At 33.8% G+C, this 20975-nt stretch overlaps 1 protein-coding gene across 1 annotated transcript in view; it reads left to right on the plus strand.

The window, feature by feature from the left end:
- LOC119640017 overlaps nt 1-2292 on the plus strand; it is a 31866-nt gene extending 29574 nt beyond the window's left edge. Inside the window, exon 6 of the mRNA XM_038037794.1 lies at nt 2171-2292. Within this exon, the coding sequence (XP_037893722.1) occupies nt 2171-2292 (122 nt within the window). The remainder of the gene's footprint in view (nt 1-2170) is intronic.
- Nucleotides 2293-20975: the final 18683 nt, after the last annotated feature.

Below are 20975 nucleotides of genomic sequence, written 5' to 3' on the forward strand. Positions count from 1 at the left end.
AAAGAAAAAAAAAAGAAGAAGAAATGGACAAGCAATTGAAGTGCTCTGACTATTGCACTTATATGCCTATTGCTAGGAAAGATTTAATTGCTTCAACACTTGTTCAATTCTGAGATGGGGAAAATTTAAAACAATACTAAGCTCGAAGCTAATAAGGGATGCTAACCAGAAACCCCACGTACAATTTATGGGACTTTTTCAATGCCCAGCTTATAAGGAAGTACTTGATTCGTTGCCTACGAAAAATAGTAAGTTACTGACACCAAGTCAGGCAAAGCCGTCCGTTATGAGTACTCTGCATCATTTCATTTCTGTCTGTTTGGGTAACAATTGTACGCACTTCCATTTGATAAACATCTCGCTCTCTCTCTCTCTCTCTCTCTTTCTCTCTCCCTCTCTCTCTCTCTCTCACTGTCTTTATCGCTGACCTAGCAACTGTACTAAAACGAATACAATTCGTGTTGTACCCATAGGTATGGAGTTCATTTACACCAGTTTATCTTGTACGAATGCCAACGAGGAAGAAACTCTACAGAATCATGTAGAAATTTATTGAAAGTGTTTGGTACGGTTTCTGGTAGAACATGAAGAAAGTTGTCCGAAAAATTTCTTATAACTAATTTCGATCTTTCTGATAATCCACACTCTCGGCGATCGCCTTTGATCGATGGAGATACAGTGAAGATCATGTGAGAGTAAAATTCTTTTAGCCCAACATTAGGGATTGCGGAAAGATTTGAATCGGTTCAACAAACCATTTTGAACTGTATTCGAAAACTAGGATCTTGCTTTATTTTAAAAATAGACAGAACTTCTCGGTAGACATATTATCTTATAGTTATACTTTGTCTTTGTATGGTTTACGATTCATGAGAGCCCAAAAATATACTTATAAAGTCCAAGTTTCTCAAAGCCACTATTTTATAGCAAATTTTTATTACAAAATGCTAAAAGTTAGACCTTGTTGTCATATAAAGTTTTGTTTTTTCTATGAACTTTTATATTGAAGCAGGTTCAAAAAATTGTCCCATTCCAGTCAAATTTTCCACGTTCGTTCAGTATGCCGAAATACTATTTTTCATCAAATTATGTTTGAAAAAATTTTCTATACATCGACTTTTTCGCTTCATATAACAAGTGATGATAAAGATAGTCCTTTCGAGTCCATTTTCAACAAATTTCAGTAAAATATTGCGAAAATTGCGATTTGCAAATGTTTGTGCGATGCACGTTAATCAGTCGGGTAAACAAATAGTTGATTCCATAGACCCATGAATGGACAGACCTGCTTAAATTGATCAAACAGTGAAAAGTCGAAGGCAGGAAGAGTGATGAACCTTGATCAGACAAATAATAGATTGAAAAAGCTATGGGCGGACAGACATAATTAAATTGATCACGCCGTAAGGTACATGAAAATTGGCAGGCAGGTTGACTAACGAATGTTAATCAGACAAATAATAGATTGAAAAAGTCGGTGGACGGACGGACATGTTTAAATTGATCAAACCGTGTGGTACCTGAAAAGTGGAAAGCTGGTTGAGTGATGAACGTTAATCAGACAAATAATAGATTAATCAAACCGTCTGATACATGAAAATTGACAGGCAGCTTGACTGATGAACGTTAATCAGATAAATAATAATTTGATAAAGTCGATGGACGGACGGACATGTTGAAATTAATCAAATTGTGTGGTACATGAAGATTGGCAGGCAGGTTGACTGACGAACGTTAATCAGATAAATAATAGATTGAAAAAGTCGATGGACGGACAGACATGTTTAACCGTGATTGATCAAACCGTGTGGTACATGAAAAGTGGAAGCTTTCGGTCTGTTGTATACATCTACGTAAATTTAATAGGGACTTGTGTCGCAGGTAAACGGTAAGTAGGGATACCTATCAAATGAAGACCTTAATCGAATCAAACGGCACGTAGTGACGACTTCTGCGAACTAACGGCCCGCCGTTCCTTTAGGATGTTTAGTAAAGTTTTTATATTTCAAATTTTTTTTTCTTTTCATTTTGCTTTATGTACTTATTTAAGCCGTCTCTTTTGCCCTTTTTTCTTTGACCTACGATCCAATGAGACGTCATTTTCTTAAATGTAAATTTGTTTTAATAACTATTTAATTTTTCTTTTGCTTTTATTCAATCTTCCATGTAGTTCACAGTTCAACATCAACACAATATAAAACCGATATTTCAACAAAGTTATTTGTTGTTCTACTTCAGGCAGCATATTTAATGGAATTCAGTCAATTACTGCTACTGCAGTCTTTATTATAATAAAGTATAATTTCTTATTAAATATGTTTTATGCAAAGTGTATATATAAAAAGCAAAAAAAAAAAAAAAAAGAATAACAAAAACTTTCAAAATATATTCGTACCTTATATTTTAAAAACATTTCATTATGTACTAAATTAAATTACGTAAATAGAGCATAATAATAATAACAATTATCTCAATTAAGCTAAGTGAATGATTTAGATCAATTTAAAATTCAAAAGATTTTGCAATTGTTACTAAAAGAAATCAATTAAATAATGCAATGGGTATAATGACTAAGATCATTCAAGTATTATATAACGATACCTCGACATTTGAACGTAATCGGTCTCGGAACACCATGAAAATCTTAAGCAGAGGGAACTTTGATTTTGAACCGACTAAACTACGCCTTTATGTGACAACAACGCACTTTTTAGGGCAGTGGAGTAATATCGACTAGAAATGCTCTGCAAATATTAGGAGAATATAACCGCAAGTCTTAATTTTTAACTGGGACTACAATGATAAACAAGAAGAAACTCTTCACTAAGATGCCATGTGAAAGTTATAATTTGCTTAAAACTTCTGCAAGTTATTTCCGTTTGGTATTGAAAATAGGTCAAATTGGTCAAAATCATTTTCTGAATTGATCTAGGCATGTCTGTCCCTCTGTTCATCTCGCGTCTGTTCAGGTAAATTTATGTTCAACCTGCAGGCCGCAATTTTTGAGATATTTCGATAAATTTTAGTACAGTGACGTCCTATGACCCAAGGACAAACGCCATTTTTTCGACCCCCCTACTCCCCATACAACACCTTATGCTGAAAAGGTTTTATATGGAAAAAAATTGCAATTTTGGAAAGTTTCTCGGCAAAAGTGAAGAAGTAGTACTTTTTTGACATTCTAAATAGTTGTGGCCCGACTGGGGCAATTTTTGAAACCCTTCTCAGTTAAGGAAAACTGAAAGGCTTATGACAGAAAGGTCAAATTTTCAATTCTTCATAATGAAAATTATGTAATAATATTAAATTTAATATAGAAAAACTAATCGTAACACATTTGGAGCATCTCGGCCTATTTTTTGAATCCTACCCTAATAATGATTTTCACGAAAATTGATCCTTTGCAAAGCAGAAAAGTGTAAGTTTTAATATGTGGCGATGAAAATTGACCCATGATGGGCAATGTGGTGTAGGGCATTTAATGAACAGTCTTGTCCGACTATAATGCTCTGATTTGTTTTCAAATTGCAGATGTTAACTTGAAACAAGGGCTTGCAGTAGGATGATGTGGAATCAGTAAATTGATCGACAGATGGATTAAATTGATTAAAAATTTCGCGTTGACCATTTCTGATGACTGCTACATCCTTCAACTGACAGCATGTTTCAGTTTTTTGACTCTTGATATTTTCTTTATAGAATTGCCACGCCCTTTTTTGTTTTCAAACTTGACCTTTACAGAAAACATAAATAAGTTAAATCCACCATCTTTCGCGACTGTAAGATCAATATCTTCTAGAAAATAGCGCAAATAAAGTTTCATTTCTCGTCGGTTGAGGTTTGGCTATTGAAGTAAGCGAATTATGATTATTTAAACTACTGAACTTATACCTTTGATTACTTTTAAGACCATAAATGTCAAATTCATTTTCTGGATATGATGAAAATACGAAGATCAAGCTGTTGTGCAAGCAAAGTTGTGATGTCTGGCAAAGAGTGCACGAAAATCAATCAATATATGTATATATATATTTATATATATACAAATATATAAATATAATTAGAATGATGTTGTTTGATATAACAACCTTTCAGACTTTCGATTTTCAGCTGTTAGCCGGAGTCTGAGGTGTTCAAAAGTCGAGGTATATCATTATATCTGTTAGTTTTTCTCAACTATAGTCTAAATTTTTAAACGTATTTACTAGAGGTTAAGCTGTAGAAATCTGAAAGAAGAACAAACATCTAATTTATTGTTTAGCTTAAGTATAGCAATAGTTCGATTGTTATCTTACTTCTAATAATCAAAGTCACTGCCCGAAATTTTTTTCGAACATATTGATGAAACATTAATGTACAGACCGTAGTAGTATGTAAGTAATAAATATCAAGAAGTTTTGTTTAAAATATTTGTCCAAAAAAAAAAAATGCATGTATTTACTAAGGAGGGTTTACAGAAAATTTTAAAAAATAATTAACAAATTTTCAAATCCTACTTACAAGGATTAAAAGTGTAGATTCTAATCTTCCAGTATTTTTATTATAGACATCACCGAAGGATAAGGGGTATACTCATTTTGTTAAAACGTTTGCAATGCCCAGAAGGAAGCTTTAGAGATCCCACAAAGTCTTGATTAGCATCAATTCTAGATTGTTTCAAGCATGTCCGTCTGTCCGTCCGTGTAATGTAAACATTCTCCTGGTTGCAAAAATGAAGATGTCGCCTACGCCGAAGAACTTGAAAATGAACCAAACCGGTCGAAGGACACACCTATAACGCCCTTAAACCTATACAACGAAAACTGCGAACATTTTTGTTTTCCGTGGTTTTCGCTCATTGTTCGTAATCTATAATAAAAACCCGATATTATTTTCCACTTTTATTCTGAAAATAGCAAAAATCAGTCACGCCCACGCAATGCTATGAAAATATAGTTTTTTTTTTCATTTTTTTAGTATTAGTTTACGATAATCATGCTGGGTATAGAAGGATCGGTCACAGCCGAATATAAGTTTCTTACTTGTTATTACATATTTCATATATATATCCATAGTGTGAAATATTTTGAGTCCAAAAATCCATTTTTTTATGTGTGCACAGAATTGATTTAAAGTAGAAAGAACAACATTTTATTAGCTACAGATTATGCTAATATACCAAATCTTTAATACCTGCCACCTGAAGCGTGCACATAGGAGTATCAGGATTTGGGACTTGATATTGTTTTTCTTTAAACTTTTAATGAATTCTAGTTAATTTTAGGCTTACAAGTTATACAAGTTTCGTAAGTTGTCCATTTCCCATTTGGAATCTGAGAATTCACTAAGAATGTACGATATATGTTAGATATCGACTTTCTGTCTGAGCCTTTGCAGTTGTTGGCCACCCGCGGAGAACAAAAGATGAACCTATGAATAAAGAGCATGTATATCTTGTGAGATTGCTAAAATGTGTTTTTGGACCAAATCTTACGTATATACGTTCTTCGGTGATGGATGTGGAAAGAGAAGATTAATATGAAGTATACAACTGTAACTAAAAAATGAGATGAATTTATTTACGCAATAAGAAATTTTTATTCATTCTTTCAAATCACTTCCATTGCCTCTACCGATATCCCTGCTAAGAGAAATGACGGAAGAAATTCAAATGGGGCACAGCAATAACGCGATAATCGACGATACCTGTCAATATGATCTTGAGTTTGACTTGAGCGACTTTAGAGGGATTTGCTCAGTCTTCGTTCATCTTCTCCGGATCAAATCTTGTGTATATACCTTCTGCAGCGATCGCTATGGAGATAATAGGGTCTTTGAAGGGATTTCCCCAATTTTCTTTCAATTTTGGCATGACATTCGCTCCGTCGAGCATGAAGCCAACTGTCTTGATGACATTCTGTAAGTCAGAAATCATTGTTCGAAAAAGCCAATTTTGGATGTTTACAGAAACACCTTTAACTCTATACAGATGTCAAAGATAGCAAAGTGCCAAAGCACAAAAAACGCACAAAAAAGTTGATCTTATTTTTTGTTCACAGTTTTATATGTATGTCTTATATATAATATTCATTCTGTGCATGAACTTTATATAATATTTTGGATATTCATATCTGAATTATCTAATCAACTATATAGAGTTATTTAATTTAATATTAAAATGTAATGAATTTTGTAATTTAATTGTAGAAGAATATCTTGTATACGTATCTTAAAAGACTATCAATCGAATTTTTTTTTTTTCTTTTTTTTTTTATATCCATGAGACAGGGTATATTAGATTTGTTAAATATTGGTAAGGCTTAATGGCTTAAAGGCATTATCAACTATATATATATATGTATGTTGTAAATGCGTATTCGTAGATAATAAAATGTTTAATATTATAATCACAATTTATTGAAATATTTTCAAGCTCAATTAAGCTAGTGATGCGTATAAAAAAAAAAATAAAAAAATAAATAAATAAATAAATAAATAATAAAAATAAATTCTGTCCAAGCTGCACATAACTATGTAGATCTTTTTTTTTTTTTTTTTCTTTTTATTATTACAATTGAGACTTGCTTGTACATGAAAATTCCTATAATGTATTGTGAGGCTTATTAGGATAAATTTAAATGCATTTATTATAAAAACATGTAAAATTGTAATCCGTCAATATATAAAATATTTGTAAATTTTAAAAGTTTTTAATTTTAAATATTTGATTAATTCGTTTTTAAACAAATAAAGCGTAAATATATTTCCAATCACTTTTTTTTTGCTTTCTCTCATTGAAGTTTTCTTTGAAAATGAGCATTAACAGTGGCAAGTATTATGTTGTTATTATCGCATAGATACTTAATATGGGAAAATGTGAACAACGGAACTTCTTCTTTCTTCTCTTTGCATGGAATGCAGCAATCGCGAATATTTTTATACCGTACACCACTTGCGGTACAGGGTAGATTGAGTTAATACGGACGTGTGTCACTCGCAGAAGAGCTTAAGGTAGACACAACTTTTATTATACTAGGCCTGTTTGTCCGTCCGATGTTTGCTCATGCTAATTTACGTTCATACAGTGAATCGACATATTTGTGTTGAGTTGTGAATGTGGTGTGTTGCGTCTAAATCGATTCAGAATCATTTTCTAAGTCTGTCTGTCCGTCCGTCCACATGAATTTGTGTTCAAGCCACGGATCGCAATCTTAGAGATAGTTCGATGAAATTTGGTACACTGACGTACTTCGATCCAAGGACGAAGGCTGTTGAAAATAGTTCGGATCGGTCCACTTTTTCGATCACTCCCCACACAACGCCCTATTCGTTATAGGAAAAAAATTGCAATTTTTAAAATATCTCGATAAAAGTGGTAATAGTATTTCGATATTCTAAGTTGGTGTGAAAACTTTGGACGGGCTGTGGCAAGTTTTGAATCCCCTCCCATATAACCTTTCCTGTGAAAACTAAGGCTTTATATGGCAAAAAAGTCGAATTTCAAAGATTTCCCTGCGAAAATTGCTTCATAGTAGCAAATTGACAAAAAAATCTACCTACTGCATTGGTCTATTTTTTGGATACCACCGATAGTAATCCCTTGTATGCCAAAACAGCCTAATTACTAATTTTTTTGTGATGAAAATTTACTCGTGATAGTAATTGAATAAAAAAATTAAGAAGACTTAATTTCAACCATATGGGGCTATTTCTTCCCCCACTTTAACATATCTTTTGATATCTTCATAATTCATAGAAACATTTCAGCAAAAAAAAAATTAACAGTAAGAAATTTGGATCACATAGGTCTAACTAGGTGATGTTGTGTAGGGTATGTAAAGGTCGACGTCGCCTGTCTACAATATTAAAACTGTAAAACTTACGAAGAATTGGAAGCTGGGAGGTTATTCTTACATTGAGAGTTTATATGGTCTTAAGGAATACTTCCGCCACATTTGACATCGATGTTTGCTATGGATTACAAGTTAATTTTTCAGGTAAAGTTCCATATTGTAGACAAGCCATAACTATATCGTTTTTTTTTTTTTTTTTGATGAGGAATGCCCTCTGTTCGTGGAATACGATCATGGTTAGCAAAAAGTAAGGACAAAACAAGCCATTGGAAGGGGGCCTGTCGATCATCCTTTAAGACTTTACCGACTGGGCATTGATTATAGCTATAAGTAAACTTTACCCGAAATTTATAGCCACGAGCAGTTAAGCCAGTAGGCGCAATCCTCACCTACTTGTCTATTCATGTAGATCATGATTTAAGTTCTGCTTCCGGATTTCCAGTTTGTGGAGCTTTAACGTACTATTTAAGTTGGTGTTAAGGTATGACACGGGATTTAGGATGATGTCGAAGTATCAGGCGAAATTAGGAGGCACATCGCATTTGAAGACATACGAGCTGATTGCGGGAGTGATTGCTGCAATGATTGGCAACGTGAATTTTTCGAAGAGAGATTCAATGAAAATAGCGATCGTCACTTCTGGTCTTCTTGACCAAATCACCCAAGCAGCAACATTTACATCATCACACTTGCTCATCACACTGTGAGTGGAGTAGCAGCTCTACAGGTTAAAATAATAGATGATAATAACAGAAAGTGTTTGATAAAAGCGGACATTTTAGACAGCCACTCTACCTGACCACGTTTAACAATCATTCCGAGTTGATATTGAAAACAAAAGCATCGTAGGGCATTCGATTGGTAGCCACATGGATTTGTAATAAGAATAATGATATTTGTTTAAATTAAAGGAATAGAACAATTTGACTGGGAGAGGAGGACAGCCGAATAGGTTGATGTGTTATAAATGCATTTACCATCTAATAAAGATGTCTCTTTGGTGTAAAAATATGGCAAAACGTATGATTATAGTTTCTGCGAAGATAATAAAGGAAACCCTCTACCACTTTGATGCAAACGCTTCGTCGGACCATCTAAAAGGTAAAGATATTCTCCCTGCACGAATTCTCACGCATGAAGCTAAATATCAATGTATATTTTACGTTGATTTCTATTATTTACTCTTATTTTAAACTCCGCACACCCGCTTGTTAACATAGAGGGCCAATATGATCGATTGATTAGAAAAAGCTGTCGAAAGTTCTTAGCGAGTAAGTATGTAATGCGACGATCAAAAGGCAGTAAAACTTTTGTGTTTAAATTATGCGGCATTATCCGCACGAGCAGTTGACTTGTTAGATTTGACAGCACACTAACTAATATGTACGCTAATAATTTAATATAGCTTATGAATTACATTCTCATTTGTTTTCATATAAAGTAAAGGGCATTTTGTAATTAGCCCTTTATTTCTTCACTCAAGCTTCTCAGTTTTTACATTTTGAAATTAGTTAGAAGTACCAGACAATGCTACAAGGACACTGTTTGTAATTTGTATCTGCATGAAGATAAAAAGATTTTAATTTGTTGGAAAGGGTTCCCAATATACAATTTAAGAAAAGAAGCTAAAGGTTGACCTTGGCTTGCCGAAACGAAGCCCACTTTGAACTTTTAATACGTTTCATAGTAACCTAGCTACCTTTGGCAGTGATGGCAGTGTTAATCACGTTCGTTGGACAGACAGTTACAGTTATAAAGAATATACGAACGAAGAGAAAGACGGATAGACAAAACCTATCGAGGAGGACGTGATATTACGTCAAAGTCCCGTTTTTACTCAATCCTACCTATTCTCTCCATTTAGCTGTATTTTGTTCGGCGTAGCGTTACATCCAAAACCCGTCTGTATGCTAGCCTACCTATGGTCTCCAGTTACAGTTAAAAAGAACGAAGAGAAAGACGGATAGACAAAGCCTATCGAGCAAACCAGGAGCACATGATGTTACGTCCAGGTCCCGTCTGTACTTTACGCTACCTATTTTGTTCAATCGGCTGTATTTCATATACAGATGCCAAAGTTAGACGTGGTGTCACGGCCAAGACCGGGCTGTACTCTAGCCTGCCTATGGTTTCCATTTGCCTATATTTTATCTAGAGACCCCAGAGATATGAATTTGAATTTCATCATGTAAGCTCTAAGAGCTATCTCTTCATAAATTTGTCGAATAGTTTCACGCGGTCAAATGATGATTCTTGTGCTCGACGCAAAGATTTGAGAACGTATCACAACACGTTAGGTCAAGGCAAACTTAGTCTTACTACTTTTTGATCACAGTATGTTATAGGCTTGCTTTCTAACGGAAATAGCGGAAAAAATTTATTTAATTTAAATTAAATAATTTCGCGGAATCACGTTTAGCAAAATATTATATTGCAAACAATAAAAACTTTATCTCTCACCAACGCAATGTAAAAGTAAATCAGTAAAAGTTAACTATACATAGGATCGCTATTTTCCATTTCATCGAATATTAATTTAAAATCCGGTTTTGCAACAAAGACTAATGCGATTGATTGATGGATGATATGCGTTCGAAAAACGTTTTGCCAAAAACAAAGTAAATTTTATTTCAATTATTGTATCCACTATGGGAATTTGTTAGATAAGTGCCTGTGATTGCACCAATCAGATATATGCATTAGAAATTAAATAAAATGTTCCTATTTGTGATGATTGAAAAATGGTGAGCAAATTAAATGGTTTGAATTTCTCTATGCGATATGGATGTCACTGCCTGGGAGGTATCTATCAATTGTTTGTCGTTGAGGCAATCCATGGATACCAGCGTTAAAGTGGTACACAAGGTTGAAATTTGATAAGTACACCGTTCCTTGACGACTCCAAATCCAGTTTGAAAATGATCCTGAAGCCAACATAAATACAGAATGCAGGGGTCTACAATCGAGCCTAAAATTTATAGCATTTGCTGATGTGTTATGCGGTACAAACATGTACGACAATTATTACAAAATTCCGCAAAAATGGTTGTGATCCGCCCGTAAATACATCCGCCACGAACAACTTATAGTTGATAAGATATTGTTACGAAAATCGCAAATCTTGTTCTTACCAGCTAAGTATTAAAATCCCTAAAGAGGGAAAAATTAGATGCACATTCGTAGCGCGTCATGCAGCTGCCGGGCGAGGAAACCGGGTACCAGAAAAGCAAGTTAACGAAATAAAAATGAAACTACAAAATTAGGTACTAGTAATATGATGGTAGTGGTGATGTATATAAAGAGAATGTTTGTGGAAGGGAGGGTTAGTAAAAAAGGAATGTTTGGATTAAGCAGTCGAAAGTATTGCCAAATATAAATTCCATTTAAAGAAATACATAGTAAGTGTATTTTTCTTGAACAAAATATACACGATCCAGTGATACGGACTGTATCTTACAAACGCGAATTTTAAAACAATATATTGGCTTAAAAGCCGGAAGGTCCAGATAAATGCCCAGCGAAAGAACAATTGATAACTTTAGTATTTGCTATGATGGGTATCAAAGATTCGTTCTAGGACTACCGTAATTTTCTTCTTTGTTTTCACACGTTAAACTAGTTGCATTTACTTGGTTTATTAAATTTGTGAGAACGTATGCAACGTCAATCCAGAAGGATTTTAGAAAACCGCCCTTTGTTATCATATCAAACGATTCTGATCGATTTATGCACGTGTATCTATTCTATTCTATAGTTCTATTGGATAGAATGAAATCATTTTTGGAATGGCCTGTCATGCGAACGCTCAAGTCCTTATGAAGCGACAAAGTCTAATTTATAGCATCTTGTCATGAAAACAGGAAAGCAGAAATTTGGCTTTAATTTGGGTTACATGGGTCTACTTCTCTTTTATTACTACTATCTATTGGGCATCTAATGAAACATAAACCTCTAAAGTATAAATTTTTGCTAATTTATGGCAAAAGTAACTGAAGACTAAGAGAAGTGTTAAATAGAGTCTTGCAGTATTTAATAGTCGGCCTTGTATGAGTAAAATATTATAATTTTTTTTTTTTTTCGTTAAACACGTCACAAATATTCGAATGCATAAAGAAAATTGAAAAATATTTTATCAATGAGATATTGATGCAGATGTGGTTAGATGTTTATAATTTATTATTATTATCATTATTTATTATTATTAATGAATTTGATGGGAATTTAAAAAAAAAAATCTTACAAAATGTGCGCGGAAGCAAACAAATGTGAATATATAGAGTTAACGATATTTTATGTAAATAATGTTGAAATATATAATTTAATGGTTTTTATCGAATCCATTCAGTGGCCTAATTATTATATTGAAAATACTTCATAGAACAAGTCTTTTTTTTTTTATTGTTGAATTGAATTTTTATATTACGAGATATTAAGAAGTAAATGGATTGGATGAGGAAAGAGTACACATCTACTGCCAAAACCTGCAAGCATTTCTTTCATTTCTGTTATCCTAAGAAATCGCATGAGAAAATTATTTTCGGGTTATTATGTGGACATTTCAATATCGTAGAGATGGTATGTGATATGATATTTTTATTATGCCATATAAGGCATATAGCATGATATTTTTATTTGGCTTGGTGTATTGATATATTTATTACGAATAGAGGTTAGTTTTAGGGGAGTTTTTTAAGATAGGATCCACTATTGTTCTTCTTTTAAGACTCTTCTCAATTGCCTATTATTATTATTATTATTATTATTAATTTCGCCAGAGAAATAAATTCTAAACTCTTAAAAGCACTAGCATCTACGGCTATCGGCTTTTTTGCCTAAAATGCTTTAGTTGTATTGCGAAAGCATAAATTATTACCACTTCTGTCTTTTGAGGATTTCGAATAAAGGATTCCCCATAGAGAAGCCAAGGGCAGTAACGGAAGTCGTCCGCTGCTTTTCTAAGCAGTCAGTTACTAAAGAGATCCAAAATTTACAACAGGTCAGGGACGAATTGACGGTGTGAAAGCCAAGGTAATGATTGTCCCAAACGTATATTTAAGTTCACTAGGTATCTAAGAGTTGTTTTGAGTATGCCTGAGAGAGTAATTAAATGAGCGAACTTCGAATTTGGTAACTTGAGAGAGTAATTGAATGAGCGGTATTCATCATAGCCACTATTGCATCTCTGCTATTTCTAAAACTGATTTGATTACTTCGACTATAATTAGAAATTAACTTATCATAATTGTAAGCGGCAATCACGTTATTTATTTTTGTGTTTGTACAATTATTATTGAAATAAAACTGATGCCCAGCAGCTAATTACTCATTAGGGAGTGTCCTCCTGTCCTTCAGAGATGACGACTAAGCCAAGCCAGCCATACCTATATCCGTAAAAGTTAGCAGTCCCTATCAGTCATTCGTATATTGTGAACAGGGATGTTTCTGATTCGAAAATAACTTTCGAATTAAAATTCGGCCGACCGACAACTAGAGGTAGTCCACACCTACTTCCTTCTTCTGTTTCTGATTGTCAGTGTAACCACATCGCTCTGCTATTTTCCCGATTCAGGTTCTATAAATGAATTTCGTTAAGGATATAAGCTAAAGCATAATTTCAGCTAAATGTAAGGTACGAATATATGAAAGTTATTATTGAGTTGATATGAGCTGGCCGGAGTGTCATAACAAGGCCCGTGTGGTCACAATTAACAAATTGAAGATATGCGTATGAATTAAAAATGATATGATTAAATGTGGGTAAATGTGAGACACGGCACTCCACAAGGCAAAAAAAGGCAAAATTTTGAGGAAGAACCACATTGGTCGCTGAAAAACCAACCCAGAGTGAAAATTTGTTCTTTATTAAGGGACCAAAGAAATAGTAGTGCGGTTCGATGCCTAGTCCATCTGGGCTCATACTTTTCCTTGGACATTGAAAGTGCATGAAAACGAAAATTGGATGACAAGGCACGATGTGGTGATAATCCGAATGCAAGAATAGCTATGTCGTATAATGCCGACTACCTAAAATGCATGGCAGATTTGATGGATGCCATAGGTGACAATGTGCCAAGGTGTCCATTCATTATGTCACCCGCGCACAGAATAGCTGGAGAGCAATTTCAATGCGTACAGAATGTCAGCGTCGGAGCGATTAGATCTTGATAGCTGGGCGCGCATCCTATGAAGAGTTTTGTAGTTGGTTAATCCCTAACGCCGCGGAGCCGTTAAATAATTAGAGGTTTTAGATAGGCCTTGAGCAAAATGTAGGAATAATACTTAGACCTTAAGTCGTATTAATCTAAAGACGGTAACTATCGGGCAACTTTAGCCACGATCTTTAAAAATCACTTATTTTTTCCTGTCGTTGAATTTTAAACAAAATGGTTTTATTAAATATGTAAATAGTATTGTATCATGACATTTGTTTCTCTAAACTTAAAGGGAAGCAGTAGTTTTCCTACTTCTTAGTGTAGATTACTTAAAGTAAGCTCACCATGTTTTTCATCTATGCTCTTTATGTGATATGACAGAACATCTGAAAGTGAAATGTGATGTGAAATGTCATGGAGACATTGTTAAGAGTTTACATTACATTGCTTTGTAAAGGGTGTTACAGTAAATGAAACGACAATGGGGTGTTATTGTAGTTGTTTTAATAAAGATATTTTCTTCAAAGGTTTTCCGGCATTGAGACATGTTCTTCCAATGCAGGCAGCTTAGACACCTTCCGCAAGAGGCTTTTCAAGCAAGAAAATTCCATTCGTCCAACATCGAATGCGTATCCTTAGGAAGTAGTCTATAAAAAATGAAAAGTTTTTTTTTTCTTGTGTCTGTAGAAAACACTTTTGCATTACCCATTGGAAGTGCTTACATCAAGTTGTTGCTGCTTTTAAGTTATTAGACCGTCTAGCTTAAGCGAGTTGATCGCATACCCTACTCGATAAGAAGCGCGATTATCAAGTTGGTATAGTTGGTGCCTATCGCGTTAGGCCGTACTTAAATTACTATGCAGTATTTAGTTGTAGCTAAGGTGAGTGCAGAGTGCATACCATACCGATGCGACACAGTTCTCCAGACTGCGGCCACTCACTGTCACTCAATCTTTTGTTCTCACCTTTTCTTTTTCCATTTTTTTCTTTTCCACTTCTTCCGGACAAAAGCCCCATAACATGCATAGGTCACATCCTCTGAGTGGTTATTTAAAAAACAACCACGCCCATATTTGCATTGAGTTTTTGATAATGATTTTTGTAAACGTTTTTTCCATATTATCGCTCATTATTTGCTGGAGATTGGAAATTAGGTTTTCTTGGCGATGGGCATAAAAGATTCGATCACGACCGAATATAATTTTCTTACTTCTTTTTGTGTTTAACTTAAGACCATTGATTAACAATATGCAAGTCAAGGTTTAGATTTCTAGTTCTATTTTTCCAACAACAAAAGCTATGGTAACAAATTACAAAAACATATATAAAGATGGACGGATGGACATATGAGCATATAGGTGTATGGTATATATAATGGTCTTTAAATGACATTTTTAGGATGTGTAGCAAGGATGTGTATATAATGAAATCCATGCCTCTAGTGAATACTTCCCATTCTGTTACGGAATTCCCAAATTGATATTTCTAACTAGACTTGCTCTCGCACTTAAACAATTACTCAAGCAGACCCATGCGTTATAATTCTTTATGCAACATATTAAGATACTTTTATATGTGGTAATGTGCAAACAGAAGCTTGTGGAAAAATAAATCCCCCAGAACATGTATGATATATATATATATACATATATATATAAATATATATATGTATGTATAATGCATGTTGCCTGCAGACAATGTGATTTTAAAGAAAAAAAAAACATAAAAATGATGAATGAGAACTTGTGTACAAAGCTGACAACAAAAATATAAACAATAAAAAGGATAGTTAGTGTATGAATATGTATGTGCGAGCTTTGTGTTGCCATTAAAATATTTTATTAACACTTTTTCCAAGTGAATGCACTTTTGTATGCTGTAATCAAAATATTTGTGATTATGTTGAACAACATTGTTATTGTTTAAGATTTCTAACAGTCGACAATAGACAATAGATACAAAAGGAATGAATGAAATATTCTTTGTAATAAGAATCTTTTCTTTTTTCCTTTTTTTTTTTTTTTGTATGTTTTGATAAACCAATGAATTTAATTAGACATTTTAAAGGGAATTATTTATTACATTTTTTTTTTTTTTTTGCAACGTACTAAAGATAAGTTTAAGGCAAATTCCATCTTTTCCTCTACAAATAAATGGGTTTTTTTTTATTTTTCATTCTCAACCCTTTAGCTACCAGTATAATCGTTGCCATAAAATAAGTAACAAAAAAAAAAAAAAAAAAAAGGAAAAAAAAAAAAAAAAAATTTTGCATTGTCATGCAAATCAAATACCTTTACCTTCCGCCAGCTTCCACGGATATTTATGTTTTTTATGGGAATTTTTCCCGTTTTTAGGTCAATGCAATTGAAATCATTTATATGTATGTAAATGTATCTAGATATATGTGTATATATATATATATATATATATATATATATATATATGTATGCAAGAAGATATTTGCTAGTATGAAGTTAATTGATTTTATTAATTAAAAAATTCCCCGAAAACTGACGTTCATCAAGAGTGCTTTTACAATCAAGGAGATGCGCTACATCTGCGATAATATAAATATACCGCATAACTTGCATCAGGAAAAAAAATAATCGCATAAAATTCATTGAAGGTTCCTTTACAAGCCCCACACTGATTCATGGCGATCATGGTTTTCTGCAGTTGAAGAGGGACCCTTTAGCTTGATATAAGGAACCTAAGCAGTAATAACAAATTTGAGATCATAATTACTCTCTAAGCAATATTTTGATACTTGTATTGCGAATAACGTAAATGGACACGTGGACAGACAAAATGCTAATAGCAAGTGTGTAAGTAAGAGCAATTCATATATTTCCTTAATGGGATATACTATAAGTTTACCATCGTATTTTGAGTCTGCGAAGGGCACGAAGAGGAATTAATAACATCTCTGTCTTTTAATTCTGCGAAAGCCACAAAAATGAGTTAGCAGTATTTTCTCGCGAACTATTACCGGTGTATATTCCGGTTGTCTTTTCAACAACAGATATCAACGGAATGAAAAAAAGAGAAGTGTACTCAAACGTGACTACGTCTTTTTACAATTCGATCTTAATCTATTCTGTAAGGAAATATGCAAGCCGTAGGCTCTAAATCTTTCACAACAAAATTTCTTTGTAGAACGTATAAAAGTAAAGTTCGGAAGTCTTATGTTGCTGACTGTTGCTGAATGTGGCTGACAACGTTTTGAAATTTTTCTCTTCGCAACAAAAGGAGACGAATAGGGAAACTTACCGCTCTACTCTCAGCAACAACGCCACGAAACGTCACAAGTCACAGGACAGACATCAGCATTTTTCTTTATTTTTTGTGCGTCACTTAATTTCCTTTATAGTATAATTGTTATTGGAGAGTTTTGCTGTAAATTATTGTTGCGAAATATCGAAACCGATGCAAAATCAAAAAAGCTTTGGCAAGCAAAAAGCATTGTCCTTTTTTATGACTTGTGACTGGTCAAAGTGTCAGGGTGCTACAGTTGGAGCCTGTGACCAAAAAAATAGATATAAGCGATCAGCATGCCAAGCCACTAAACGAGGATACAAAAGAGATAAACTTTGGGACACTGTTTGGTTAGTTCGAACATTTTCCTCGTGAGAGGACTGACCAGGCGCTTGCCATCCGCTCTATATGCAGCAGTGATCTAAAACTAGTAAAAATCCGCTGCCTGAGACCATGCGGATTTATCCAAATCCGAAGTTTTTTCCTAGATAAACGGAACCCTACCTTATTTACTATAAAGAAAATGATATGAAGAACAGAAAAATAATTTCTTGATTTCACCTAAAAAAACAATTTTCCGATTCGTTTTTATACCTCGTTCAATTTCTCTCAAAATAACTAGAAATCAAATAAAATTAAACGGAATCACTTGTGGTATAGAGTGTATTAAGATTATGTGGGGATGTTTGTAACACTTAGAAGGATCTTTTTTTTTCTTTTTATTTGTTCAGTTAAAGGAAAGAGGTGACGCAAGAGAAAGTGAGATGCATAGTGATCACAGCCAAGTTGGTGTGTACCTAGTTTGGTTGGATGTTATGCATTCCCCAACAGATTACTCAGTGTATCTGTAGCTATAGCTACGACCACGTATGCGATACGGCTTAGAGACTTGAAAGCACAAATACCGAGTTGGCAGTCGCGACTCGCCGCTTGTTACACCGATCTGTTCGGGATCATTATTTGAATCAGCTTAAACTTACTTTTTTTTAAAGCCACTGCCAACGGCTATTAATATTCGGCTGAATGAAAAATGCTTGAAATGAAAGCATTCTTTGGTGTGTGGAAACACAGAGTAGGTGGAATTTGATAAATATTGTTGAAGCAGTATAGCTTGATATAGCCTGATAACAAAAAATTTTGTTCTGCTTACTCTTTCTCTCAAATTGTTGAACCTAATTGATACGAAAGGCTTTAGAAACACGTTCCCGTTACGATTCCATTTACCATTTCAAAGATAATCAAGTAACGAACCACAATAATCACCTTTGACGATCCTAAACAATTTATCTTTTATTTATTCTAATCACTTTGCCTTTATTATTTGTTGCCGCGATGGTCAAGTACAGTTCTCATCCTAACAACAAAGTACGATTTATTCGTTCAAAAACCAAAGCTTTATCCTATTAAGAAAGATTAATTCGTTTACGTTTTTGATTCAAATTTAATGAACGCCGAATCCATTTTGTGACGAGTAATACATATTGTGCACCTAACTCATTAGTTAAGATCTCACATACAAATCTACTTGAGCTGCTCTCTCTATCTACTTGTAGCTTTAGCTGATTTCTTACCTAATTCCAAGAAATGTTTTTCTATCTTGTATTTCTAAGTGCTTATCGAAATTTTAAACATACAACAACAACAACAACTTACCACAAATTCAATATTATTCACTAATTTACAATGAAAGGATTCTAATTATGTATTGAGATAAATTTTTCCAAAACTCGCAACTATTCTCACATACGAAAGTATTGTGTTCAAAAGTTCTCTATTCACCTGTAATGATAAAGGCTTATGGCTATTGTAGAGCTAATGCTGATATATATGGTAAAACAAAAAACAAAAATCCCGTTAATTTACTTTTTATGTTGTTTGCTATTTCCGTAGTGCTCCTCATCTCATGCCAGCTACGAGCAATGAGAGTCAGTATAGGTTTTGTGTATGCTTTTGTTCATCATCAAAAGTATACTTTGTTAAAGGCGAGTATAGGTGTATTGTGTTGATGTTCAATGTGGTGCATCTCTTAGTAACTGAAATCTCTTTCGCTTATATTACATAACAAAAATGAAATGTTGATAGTTTCCTTTACATAGCATTCCCATCATTTACACTCCATAGCTAGATATGCTGTCATCGAGGTTATTAGTTTTTCAAAGTCTCTTTACTATGGTTGCATAAAGTCTTTGCTAATAACCTTTGGCTATAGTCAGCAATTATTACACAATTTCAATGTTTTTTGAAATCTATAGGTGTGATCATGAAATTTAAATCGCTCCATAAAACATAAAGTTATAGCAAAATGTATGTGTATTCATTTTTAAAATAAAACAAGTAAGAACATTATGGTCGGACAAGGCCAACCATTCAATACCCTATACAATATTTTTTAGCACAATTCTTATTTTTGTATTATGACTGATTGAGACTTCATTTTTGAGGAAAGCGAGAATGTTTAGTATTGACATTAAGCAAACGGACAGATGGACATGCTCAAATCAATTCAGAGTTTGATGCTGATCAAGAATACGTATACTTTATGGCGTCTATTAAGTTATTTCTATATGACATAACGAATATCCTCCCCTCCCCTCATCCCGCCCAAAAGTATTGTGAAGACTTCCATAGAATGTATATAAGCTAAAATTTTTATCCTTATATATGTTGTGGAATGGACGAGAAACCTAAACTTTTTGGTCTTTAAAAACAGAAGTGTACTTAGTTTAAGTTGTATTTTGAGCAGGCCCTTTGATCAATTCGAATTATTTGGAAAATCAATTTGTACGGAAGGACTTTTTCCAAATTTCAACCCAACATTTCAATTTCTGCGAAAGGAAAAATATTTATGACGCAACGGACATAAGAAAGGATAGACATGCCTAGATGGACACAGTGTTTGATACTGACCAAAACTATACGTACTCTATAGCGTCTCTGAAGTTTCGTTCTGCACGTTATTTACGCATTGAAAAAAACAAAGAAGAAAATTTTAGTATTCTAGGTTACGGGAGCACGTGCCGACTTTTTCCAACTTTAGACTGCCAGATACAGTCAAATTATTCGTAGAATACACATGAAGATTTTTAAAATCTTGTCTCTGGCAGATTGTAAATAATGACTAAAAATCTAATAACATTTTGCTTATGAAAGCCGACCTTTTCTCTTTGTACTTAATACCCTAAGGGTGTCTTTCGGCTTGTTTGGCCCAATATCAATCTGCAGGGCAGAATTTTGAAAGTTTTTGCTCGAATTTGATGATAATATGTTTATCACAAACATCATACGGAGATACGGACGGATATAATTAAATCGGTGCAGAATTTGACATTGATTATTAGTGTATATACTTTAGGGGGTTGCTGAAGCTTCATAGTCGGCGTTGCAAACGTTCTCATCAACGGGATATACCACGATGGCGAGTATAAATAATAGTGGGGTTTGTTGTCATATTTTTTTTGAGTGTATGCCAAATTTGACGTACTCGGAAGCAATATTGATAATAAAATTCTCCAATATTAATTTTGTTATAAAACAAATTCGTCACCCAATAACAAAAAACAACAACAAGTAAGAACATGGTAGTTGGGCAACGCCGACCACTAAATGACCTATATCATTTCACCTAGTGCAGTTATTCACCCGTCGTAATACATCAAAAAGTACGCATTATTTTCATGCAAAGCTACAATTTTTATGCAAAACCCATATATTGGAAGATTAGACTGCCTCTGGCTAT

The sequence above is a fragment of the Glossina fuscipes genome, unplaced genomic scaffold (genome assembly GCF_014805625.2).
Source record: "Glossina fuscipes isolate IAEA_lab_2018 unplaced genomic scaffold, Yale_Gfus_2 114, whole genome shotgun sequence".
In the NCBI taxonomy this organism is placed as follows: domain Eukaryota; kingdom Metazoa; phylum Arthropoda; class Insecta; order Diptera; family Glossinidae; genus Glossina; species Glossina fuscipes.